Source organism: Lutra lutra, chromosome 7 (assembly GCF_902655055.1).
Source record: "Lutra lutra chromosome 7, mLutLut1.2, whole genome shotgun sequence".
NCBI lineage: Eukaryota > Metazoa > Chordata > Mammalia > Carnivora > Mustelidae > Lutra > Lutra lutra.
The window spans coordinates 29442310-29454183 of record NC_062284.1 but is presented as its reverse complement, the minus strand read 5'-3'; the positions used below and the strand labels follow the sequence as shown (position 1 = coordinate 29454183).

At 51.4% G+C, this 11874-nt stretch overlaps 1 protein-coding gene across 1 annotated transcript; it reads left to right on the top strand.

Moving 5' to 3' along the window:
- Positions 1 to 3522: 3522 nt before the first annotated feature.
- Positions 3523 to 4607, top strand: LOC125105344 (glyceraldehyde-3-phosphate dehydrogenase-like). The gene has a single exon (XM_047738734.1). It carries the CDS (start codon positions 3523 to 3525, stop codon positions 4522 to 4524), a length of 1002 nt encoding a protein of 333 aa, XP_047594690.1. The 3' UTR covers positions 4525 to 4607.
- Positions 4608 to 11874: the final 7267 nt, after the last annotated feature.

Below are 11874 nucleotides of genomic sequence, written 5' to 3'. Positions count from 1 at the left end.
GCTGGGTTCTAGAAGGAAATGGGTGGAGGCATTGCCTGCAGCGTCTCTGGGGCACTTTGCAAGCTGCTGCTTTAGTGTTCTTTTGTGCCGTGCCAGATGAGGTCATCCAAGCAGCTTAGCAGATGGGAGATAGACAAACTAGCTTTGTGTATTGCGAAGCCCAAAAAGACACAGAGACAGCAGCCAACATGCCTGTGTGCCAGGGACGAAAGCTTAGCATCCCCACAGGGAGCTCTGAAATTCCCTCTGGGATCCCATGGGAACAGTGCACCCTGGCTTTTCCATCCTTCCATACTGCTCTGATCTGGGCACCGCTTGGATCTAGAAGCCCAGCTCTCATTCTCTCCAAGGAGGTGTTGAGCCGCGGCACTGGGTGAGGCTCTGCACTGACTGAGGCTCTGCACTGACTGTCCTGGAGATGGTTCAGGCTGGACCCTGCATGCCAGATGCCCAAAGCCTCCAGGGAAACACAGAAACAAACAAGTGCAAAGTGGATTCCAGGAGAGGCCTGAATGGCCTCGAACTAGAAGGCTGATGAGTAGTAGGGATAAGCTGAGGGTGAGGGAAGGTGTTCCAGACGTGGGTTACAGTCTGGGCACAGACACAGAGCTGAGGGCCTGGGGCATGTTCATGACATGAGTGATGAAGGCAGAAGGGGCTAGATCCCTAAGGGCCTTGAGAACCTGGCAAACAAGGTGGGATTTCATCCCCTGGGTAATGCCTGGGGAGCCACTGGTGTTTTTGAGAGAGGTTGGGTCGGGGTGCTCTAATCGGGGTTGATCACAGATGCTCACCTGTGGAAGGCTGAGCCCGCAGGCTCTCCCCAGCCGGCTTCTACCATGTGGACTCTCTTCCTTAGGGACCCAAAGACTTTTTCAGCTCCAAGAGCTTCCACCAAAGTAAAAACGCTGGATGCCATTTCACACTGTGATGGGACTAGCTGCTCAGCCCAAGATCCTTAGAAAGATCTGGCTGCAGAGGGCAGGGCCAGACCATGTGTTTGTGAGGGGGGTGTGGGAATGGAGTGAAGGAAATATTTGCTAACCATTTTCCAATGCCAGATGTTATGCTAAGCGTTCTACGTTCAACATCTCCGTTACTGTGGGTAACAACACCACGAGAAAGGCATTAGCCCCATTTTATAGAAGAAGAAACAGAGTCTCAGGCAGGCTAAATTAGCCACGTGGTACATAACACTGTCCTCGAAGCCTGAGCCTGTTCTGATGTTCCAGGCAGAGTATATGCGCTGTGTCTCCAGGAGCCCAGGGAGAGGGGAAGGGTTGTCTGGGGCTGGATTCCCCCCAAATGCCCTTCCTCACAGAGCTGCCTCCGGCAATCTTCCCAGCTGGGCATTCCCAGCCCAAGGTGCAGCTTTTTGTTGCATTCTTTTCAAAATATACCAGAGACAACAACAAGAAGAGGGAAGTTGGGCTCAAATCAGACGCAATTTGCTTAAAGCCTCTGGAGTCCTCCCCTCAGGGAATGCATTCATTCCACTAGATTCATGCTTTTTTTAAAACTGCCGTCATGTAATTCCTCCAGCCGCCACATTGTGAGACAACATCCTCATCTCTTGCTCCAAGTCATAGGCACTGGGGGTTGTTTTCATTCGAAGTGTCAGGTTCACTCGCCATTTATTCCACAGAACAGGAAGTTTCGGTTACGGGCCCAGCACCAAGGGGAGCGAACCCAGTCTGTGTCCGGAAGATGCACAGAGGGCCACAGGGCTAGAACTTCAGCAATAGAGGCTTGAGGGCAAGCAGCGATTAGCTGCCTTTAGGCCCTGCCCTCCCTCCCTATCTCTCTAATCCCCAGAGCCCTCTGCAGCCAGAAAGTTCTTTAAAATGCAATGTCTGGGCGCCTGGATGGCTCAGTCAGTTAAGCATCTGACTTTGGCTCAGGTCATGATCGCAGGGTCCTGGGACTGAGCCTGAGTGGGGCTCTGCGCCCAGCGGGGAGTCTGCTTCTCCCTGCTGCCCCTCCCTCCCTCAGGCTCTCCCTTTCTCAAATAAATAAAATCTTTAAAAAAGAAAAGGAAAGAAAATGCAGTGTGATCATGTCACTTCCTGCTTACACCATTTCGATGGCTTCCCATTGCTCTTGGGGGAAAATCCAAACTCCTTACAAGGAAAAAAAAATCCAAGCTTGCTGCGGGGGCCTGGGACCAGGGCTGGCCTCCTTTTTAGCCTCTTCCCGCAAACCCTCTTATTCTCTTCCATACCATACATACACTCATCACATTTTAGCTCATGACCCTCCACATTTCTTTGTTTTGTTTTTTTTTTTAATAGGAAATACAGGTTTTATGCCATTTATCGTCCACATCTTATGCCACATCTCGACTGATTTTTTTTCTCCAATTTTTTATTGCTGTCTAATAGTTAACATAATGTTTACTATAGCGAGTTTTCTGAGTGTACAGTTCAGTGGTTTTAAATACATTCCTAAGGTTGTACGACGTCATCACCACCCACCTGTGGGGCTCTTCCATCAGGTAAAACTGAAGCCGTGTACCACTAATCAGTAGCTCCCCATTCGCCCGAAGCCCCCAGCCCCCAGTGCAACCATTGTACTTCCTGTCTCTCTGACCCTGACTGCTCTAGGCACCTCCTCTAAGTGAAATCATCCAATATCTGTCTTGCACGCCGTGCTTATTTCACTTAGCGTCATGTCCTCAGGCTTCACCTGTGCTATAGCAGGGATGGCAGAATCACCCTCCTCTTTATGGCTGAACAATAGTCCACTCTACGGGTGTACATGTCGTTCTTGGGCTCATGGGTCAGTGCAGGCGTGGGTTGCTCCCACATTTTCGGTCTGATTTTTACACATATGAGCACCCACATGTACTACTCAGACTGAGACAGACAACATCTGGGTACCCCTGAAGTCTCCCTCATGCTCCTTTCAGGCCGACCTCCCACTCCGTCATGAGACCAACTGCCCTATAGGTCAGCTTTATGTGTTCTTGACATTCACGGACACGAAATCCTATACTGCGTGTTCTTTTGGGTCTGGATGTGTTTGCTCGACGTTGTGTCTGTGAAACTCATCCATGCTGCTGTGTGTGTTAGTAGTTCGCTCCTTCTTGTTGCCGCGTAGTATTTCCTTGTGTGAAGATAGCCCTGTGTACACACTCCACGGGTAACCGGCACTTGGGTAGTGCTATGGGCTGAATTGTATGTCCTCCAAATTCACGGGTGGAAGCGCTAGCCCTAGTGTGACTGCGTTTGGAAACGGTGTCTTTAAGGAGGTAACTGAGGTTATGTGTAAAGATTACAGTCTGGTTGTTTTGTAGAATGTCCCTCAGTTTGAGTTTATCTGATGTTATGTGTTTTGGCAGGAAGAGCCGGGAAGGGACGCTGTGAGCTTCCTGCGCTTCCTAACATCTTGAATGCAGTCAATCTGTCCCATTTCTGGGGATGTTAACTTTTAATACTTGGTTAAGATGCTGCCTGCCAGGCTCTCCCCGACGACAGAGAGCTGCATCTTCAGGTGCAGTGCCAGCCATGTGCCCGAGACACGATGGTGAAGGTTGGAGCGAACGGACTTGGCCGTATTGGGCTCCTGGTCACCAGGGCTGCTTTTAACTCTGGTAAAGTGGATATTGTCGCCATCAATGACCCTTTCATTGATCTCAACTACATGGTCTACATGTTCCAGTATGATTCTACCCACGGTAAATTCCACGGCACAGTCAAGGCTGAGAACGGGAAGCTTGTCATCAATGGGAAGTCCATCTCCATCTTCCAGGAGCGAGATCCCGCCAACATCAAATGGGGCGATGCTGGTGCTGAGTATGTTGTGGAGTCCACTGGGGTCTACACCACCATGGAGAAGGCTGGGGCTCACTTGAAGGGCGGGGCCAAGAGGGTCATCATCTCCGCTCCTTCTGCTGATGCCCCCATGTTCGTGATGGGTGTGAACCATGAGAAGTATGACAACTCCCTCAAGATTGTCAGCAATGCCTCCTGTACCACCAACTGCTTGGCTCCTCTGGCCAAGGTCATCCATGACAACTTCGGCATTGTGGAGGGACTCACGACCACCGTCCATGCCATCACTGCCACCCAGAAGACTGTGGACGGCCCCTCTGGGAAGCTGTGGCATGACGGCCGAGGGGCTGCCCAGAACATCATCCCAGCTTTCACTGGTGTGGCCAAGGCTATAGGCAAGGTCATCCCTGAGCTGAATGGGAAGCTCACTGGCATGGCCTTCCGTGTCCCCACCCCCAAAGTGTCTGTTGTGGATCTGACCTGCCGCCTAGAGAAAGCTGCCAAATATGATGACATCAAGAAGGTGGTGAAGCAGGCATCAGGGGGCCCCCTTAAGGGCATCCTGGGGTACACTGAGGACCAGGTTGTCTCCTGCGACTTCAACAGTGACACCCACTCCTCTACCTTCGATGCTGGGGCTGGCATTGCTCTCAATGACCACTTTGTCAAGCTCATTTCCTGGTATGACAATGAATTTGGCTACAGCAACCAGGTGGTAGACCTTATGGTCCACATGGCCTCCAAGGAGTAAGAGCCCCCTGAATCATCAGCCCCAGCCAGAGCAAGAGGAAGAGAGAGGCCCTCAGCTGCTGGGGAATCCCTGCCCTAACTTACCCCTCAAAACACTGAGAATCTCCCAACCTCCACTATTTCCATCCCAGACTCCCTGAAGAAGGGGAGGGGCTTGGGGAGCCCTACCTTGTCATGTACCATCAATAAAGTATACTGTATCCAGCCAAAAAAAAAAAAAAAAAAAAAGATGCTGCCTGCCAGGCTTCCTCACTGTTAAATTAATTAATAAGTATAATGCACTTACCAATTTAGAAGGCATTAAAAAGTATTTGGTTGGAAGAGAGTTTGAGATTGTGTAAATATCGTCTTTCTCATCAAAATTTTACCCAACGGTTTCAGCATCCACTGGTGAATCTTGCCTGAATTACTATTTCTACACAGTTGCAAAATAGTGGCTTTCAGATTCCATGATCTCGTCTCTTTTTTTCAGGTGGGATTCTACTCTAAGGAAGAGCTTTCTATTCTTCTCATGTGTCGTCATTTACTTCTTTTTCTTTTTTTTAAGATTTTATTTTTAAGTAATCTCTTCACCTAACATGAGGCTCGAACTCACAATCCTGAAATCAAGAGTCCCATTGACTGAACCAGCCAGACACCCTATTCATTCACTTCTTTATGTTAATATGGACTCATACATTCTTTTTTTTTTTTTTAAGATTTTATTTATTTATTTGACACAGAGCAAGATCACAAGTAGGCAGAGAGGCAGGCAGAGAGAGAGGAGGAAGCAGGCTCCCTGCTGAGCAGAGAGCCCGATGCGGGGCTCGATCCCAGGACCCTGAGATCATGACCTGAGCCGAAGGCAGCGGCTTAACCCACTGAGCCACCCAGGCGCCCCTTTAAAACATGTTTTTAATTGTGACAGAATACACAGAAGAGGACATTGATCATCTTAAACACTAAAGTGTGCAGTTCTGGGGGCACTGGGGACATTCACATTGTTGCGGTGCTGTCACACTGTCCATCTCCAGATTCTTTTCATCTTCTAAAATTGAAGCTCTGTACCCTTTAAACAGTAGCTCCCTATTGCCAGTCCCTGGCAACTGCCATTCTGCTTTCTGTGTCTATGAATCGGACCCCTCTCCACCCCTTGCATAAACGAAATCATCCGGTATCAGTCCTTTTGTGACTAACCTATTTCACGTCTCCTAGTGTCTTCAAGGTTTATCCATGTCACAGCATATGTCAGAACGTCCTTCCTTTTTCAGGCTGAATACTACCCAATTACATGTACAGACTTCATTTTCCGTCGACGGGACACTGGGGTCGCTGCCACCTTTTGGCTGTTATGGATAATGTTGCTAGGAACATGAGTATCCTTTGAGTTTCTTTGGGTCCTGCTTTTAACGTTTTTTGGGGTAGCTACCCGGAAGTGAAATTGCTGGATCATATAGTAATTCTATTTCAGTCTTTTGAGGAACCACCTTACTGCGTTCCATAGTGACCACACCAACAGTGGAAAAGAGTTCCAATTTCTTCACATCCTTGTCAACACTTGTTATTTCCTGTTTTTTGATAACAGCCTCTCTAACTCATGTATGGTGGTATGTTGTGGTTTTGATTTGTATTTCCCTAATGATAACTGATGTTGAATTTTTTTTTTCTGTGCTTACTGGCTGGCTGTTTGTATGTCTTTATTTATTTTTTTTTAAGACTTTATTTATTTATTTATTTATTTATTGAAAGAAAGAGAGCGCATGTGCACAAAGAAAGGGGGCCGGGGCAGGCAGAGGGAGAAACAGGCTTCCCACTGAGCTGGGACCCTGTTGTGGAGCTTTGTCCCAGGACACCGGGATCATGAGCTGAGCTGAAGGCGAATGTCTAACTGACTGAGCCACCCCAGAGTCCCAGCCGTTTGTATATCTTCTTTGAAGTAATTTCTATTCAAGTCCTCTCCCTGTATTTTAGCTGGGTCGTTTGATTTTTTTGTCATCGTGTGGAGGAATTCTTTGTATATTCTGGACAGTATCTTGTCTCCCATAGACATGTCTCCATCATTGTCTGACTGCTGTCTGTCTGAAATGATAAGATGCTTCAGAGGCTCTGCTTCTCCTGATCCAGCCCTGGCATCAGCCCTTTTTCCAAAGAGCCCAGGTTCCCTTTAGTGGAGAATGGCATTTAGAAACAGATTTGGCTTCTAGGTTTGCTCATTGTTCTTGGCAGGGGTTGGGGGAGGTGGGGGTACGGGGGAGGTTGTTGTCTTCCCAGGCCCTGTTCATGGTCAGAGCTTTAGAGTGGGGATGTATGTGCATATATTTATACACATTTCTAGATCTATATATTGAAAGCCTGAAGTCTCATCAATACCTCTATTTCCAACTGCCTCCCCACCCCCGCCACGGGATTTGTTCTAGCTTCTTCCCTTTCCATGTTTGGACCTTCCTTCTCCAACTGCGACAAATCTGGCCCCCACCATCCTTGATGCGTTTACTTATTGCTTGAGCCCTTGTAAGAAGCCAATCTCTTGACCTCCTGGTCACCACTTCACTTGGCCACCTCCCTGCTCCACACCAACCCTCTTGCTGCCTTCGATATGTATTGGGGAATGGAAGGAGTCCTAATGGCTTTGGAGTGAATTACTCAATTATTTAGGGAGGAAGGAAGCAAGGGCGGTGCTGGCTTTTGTAGAGCGTGTGGGCAGCTTCTCTGCATTTCTGCCCTACATAATTGGCTGAAAGCTCAGGGACTTGCCCTTAATGGCCCCCCAGGGCTGTGACTTCTGCTTCTGCTTCTGGGCTCCTGGGAAGCTCTTGGGCAGGCCCTTGGTGCAGGGAGGCACACCAGGCCATAATGAGCCAGTCCGCTCTGCCTCCCTACCTTCAAGTCTGGACGCCTGCTGGCAGCTGCTGGAGGCAGCCACGCTCTGCTGGGCCTGCCAGACACTTGAACCCTATCCAGAGACCCTGCTCCTGGCAAGGTCAGGCATGATGCTGGGGCCTCAGGCCTCTCCCACACCAGCCCAGGGAACGTGGGCCGGTCTGTCCAAGGAGGTCAGGCTGGAAATTTGAAGAGACTCATAATTGATGTAGAAGCTCTTATCTGAGAGCAAACTCCTTACCCCCAATACATTTCAGCTGTACTTTACAAAATGAGTTAGAGGTCTCCCTTCATCCCAGCCACTGGAGTAGGAGGAGTTTTGCCTGCTGCTGTGCTCCAGCCCTTCCACCCACACAGGGACAACCAAGAAGGGCTCCGGCATCTCTGTGCAAATGATGCCTGGGCTTGGATGCAGCACCGGGCTTTGGCCATGCTTGGGCAGCCTGCCTCCCAGCCCGGGGAGGCCTTAGGAGCATCTCCTGGTGCATGTGCCGAGGGTAAGTGGTCTTGCTGGTTCTCCCACCTGTGCAAGTAACCCCATCCCTCTCTTAGAAAGACATGCCCCCCTGTGGCTCTATAGTGATTGAGATCAACTTGATTCAGAATGCTTGAACCGGCAGGTATTTCCGGAGTGGCGGCCACATAGGTGGGCCACATAGGTGGGCATTCCAGGACTGGATGCTGGAACATCACACTGATTCCTCCCCTGGGAGCCTGAACTGTCGCACTCAGCGAAGGGTGTCCACAGCCACAGGAGGCCCAGCCAGAGCGCCATGTGTATTCGGAGGAAGGAGACAGGCTGTCTGGTCATGGATGGCTTCGTGTTGAAGGAGGTGTAGAGGAAGACAGCCCCTGGTCCTTGGAGGTGAAGTACACAGCTCTTTACAGTGTGTAAAGCAGATCAGTATGTATGATCACCCCCAAGAGCAGATCAGGAAGTGGAAAAATGTTGTATCCCCGATGCAGGGCGCAGGCCTGCCTGACAGAAGGTGTACTGTTCATCTGTGCTGAGTGAACAAAGGGGCCCCAGGGCTGGGGCAGCGGCTCCTCCCCGCAGGGCCTGTGAGCCAGGGCTGGGCAGGGGCAGAGGAAGACCTTTACTTAGCAGCCCTAAGTCTGGAAAAGAGTAAGTAAGGTACTCTCCATTTCCCATGTGCAAATGAAAATAAAGCTAGTCCTAAACCACTAAGTAAGAGTAAGGAAGTCCTACAAGGGTCTGAGTTTTTCCATTATGACTCTGAAATGAGTTTTTAAATGAATAATTTCTCTAAAACTTCTCATTTGGGTGTGGTCTGCTTTGCTGGTGCCCAGGCAGCTATAGGGCCTGGCCCAACGCTTCCCAGCTTGGCGCCCTCCGCCTCTTACGGACTCCAGCATGGACTCCCAGCCCCAGGAACTGGGAGGTGCAGGAAGAGCTCAGCCGTGCGCTCCGGCAGGTCTGGATCTGAACAGGACACAGCCACTTAGCAGCCATGCCCGTCCATTCAGATCAGACACTCAGGTCTCCTTATCTGAATAAAGGGCTTGTGGTCATAGCTATATTGTGGGGCTGGGCGGGAGGGAAATGAAAGAAAGCATGCAAAGGGCCTAGCCCAGGGTCTGGTGCACTGTTAGGGCTCAGGAAGTCCCAGACGGGTCCTCAGCTTTCTGCAGCTCTCGCCAGAAGTGGACCTCGACAGCCTAACCCTGGCAGCCATCCATCTGAGTCGGAAGTGGAAGAGCGGTGGCCAAGCCTGGGGGCCGGGGTCTTCTCCCACCTGCAGGCTCAGCCCACTGTGCCTGGCCTGAGATGGGCCCTCCATCCTGGGACCTGCCCACTCTCTTCTGGGCCCTCCAGAGCAGAGTAGTCAGGAAGTGTGCACAATGGGCTTATTGTTATTCGAGTAAAGCAGAAATAGATTTGGAACTAGAGATGTGGGGTGGGTAGGGGTTGGGCCCAGGCTGGGTGGTATTTGTATTTTTAAGGGACCCTTTTCCCTGAGGGAAACTCAAGACTCACAGAGGTGAGCTTTGGGTGGGCCCCCCCAAAGGCACTCAACCTCCCCTCCCTCATTCTGCTGACCCACACGGGGCACCAGCCCCCACGCCTTCCCTCCTCATTTCTCCCTGCCTTAATCTGCTCCAGTGCCTTTACACCTTCCCCCTTTTGGAGGCCAGCCCTAGGCGGCATGGGAAGTGCCCCAAGATCTACCCCCTCAAGGACCAGGGGTGTCAACCCTCCAGTTCCCTTGCCCCTGATTGGGACAACTCTGTGGTGTCCCCTGGCTTCCCATGGGCTTGGGCCAAAGTCACCCTCTGTGCAACTCTGCTTGATGCCACATTTTGGCTTGGCTGCTTTTTCTTTGCTTCCCGGTCCCACTTCCTCATTGTTCTGCTGCTCTTTTCTCTGCGGAGAGTCTTCTGATAAATCACTTTCACAGGATCCTTCCCTCCGCCTGCAGCAGGGAGCACCCCCCAGGCCCAGTGAAGAGAGGTGTTGGGGAGAGATCTGTTGTGGGACCAGCTTCCCGGAGCTGGCATGTGCCCCACCTGGCTGGCCTCTGTCCTCCCCAGGAGAAGCGGCTAGAGGAGGAGGAGGAGGAGGAGGAGGAGAAAGGGGAGGAGGGGGAGGAGAAGGAGGAAGGGCGGGGGAGAAGAAAGAGGGGGAGGAGGTGGAGGAGGAGGGGGAGGAAGGGGCCTCTCTGCTTTTGCCCCTCCCCAGACCTGGCACTGAGCTCTCTGCTGGCATAAGGTGGGCACTGAACACCCGCCCACAGGGGCTGAGCCGGCATATTTAGAACACTCCTTCTGCAGCAGACCTCTTCTGCAGGAGGCTGGGGGCCACCGCCTGGGGCGTCCAGCAGGTCACACCCATGCCACAGGTGGAAAATCAGAACATGGAGTTAGGGGGGCACTCCACGAGGAGCTCTGCCCTGCAGTGGCCCTTCTCAAATCCTTGACTCCCTTCCCAGAACTCCCACTTTGGGAGGAAGAGAAGAATACGTTGTGCTCTAGATGTTCAGCAACAAAGGCAAAGTGGCCGGGTGATGGTAATGAATAGCAAGGAAGAGGAGTCAAGAGGGCAGGCTCACGCTTCAGCTGGAATGGGAGTGCGGGGACAAGAAACACCGTTGCTGCTCAGAGAACGTTCCAGAACTGAAGCCTGGTGGGAGAGGCACCCTCTGCCCCTGCTCCATCACAACTCCTGGTACAGAGGGAAGGCATCCTGCAGGGGAGGGTGGATGCCCGGCCGTGACGGGGTTAGGGGCTGCCCATTAAAGATACCCTGAACCAAACTCAAGCCCCTGGGATGTTCCTGAACCTTCTCCAGCACTTTCCAGAGAGGATCTAGCCAGGACGGGAAGTGGGGGTGTGCATAGGGTTACTAGAGAAAACACAGGACACCCAGTTAAATTTCGAATCTCAGAAAACGAAGAATATTTTTAGTATAAACTTGTCCCCAATACTGCCCAGGGTGTACTTATACTAAAAAAATTAGTGTTTATCTGAAATTCAAACCTAACTAGGTGTCCTGTAGTAAGTAATTAACTAATTACTTTTTTGGCTGAATCTAGCAACCCTAGGTGGGGGCCAAAATGGTTGAATAAATGGGACGTTTAACCCAGCAGCTGGCAGAGTCCGGGGGACAGGTGCACTGGCTTTCAATTTCAGGAGAGCTGTCCTGGGAGCGAGTTAGAACCAGAAGATGGAAATGATTGCATTTGGAAATAGCAGCTGTATGGTCTGCTCAAGAAGAAAGGAAGTGGCAGGAAGGAGGTACAGGCCATCGCCGACATGGCTCTAGCACCCGCTTCCGTTCAACCTTAGGCTTCTGCCTTCGAGACTCAGTCTCCCCATCCGTGTCCTCCATGGACCTGCCTCGGAGCCCACAGGCCCTGCAGTCCACAGCAGCCTGTGTTGTATCCCTATTCCCATCATGATTCTCTACCTGGTGAATCCAGAGTATTCACTCTGTCCTGAGCTTCTGGAATAATGGCCTGGTGAGGACGCAGAGGTCAGTGTGTCTCCCTGGTTCTTCCTCCTGTGGATACGGAAGCAGAAGGTGTGCGGCCCGAGCCCTAAGGCCATGCCCCCTGAGCTCATAGGATGTGCAGATGTGGTCCTGCAAGGTCCTGACTCCACTTGGCTGGGTGTCTAGGGCCCCAGGCACCCCTGAGCACCTGCCTGGAGGGGAGACGCTTCTGAGCGGCCACTGGCTTCAGGAACCAGCTCCAGCAGAGGCTTCATCTTCACCCCAGCCCCAGAGGGCTCTTCCAACATCAGCATTGTAGGAGAAGACAAAGTCTCAGAGGGAACATCCCAATTTAGGTCTTGCTCGGCATTCAGTGGCCTGCTGTCCATAACCCCAAGCCTCTGAGTCAAGAGTCATATGCACTGTGCCAAGCCACCCTCCATGAACGCGTGAGCCTCACAATAACTGGGGAACAGTGTTCCAGCCCCTGAGGCTCTCTTGCCCCCATGCACACAGTAGACAACGGAGGCTCTAAGAACT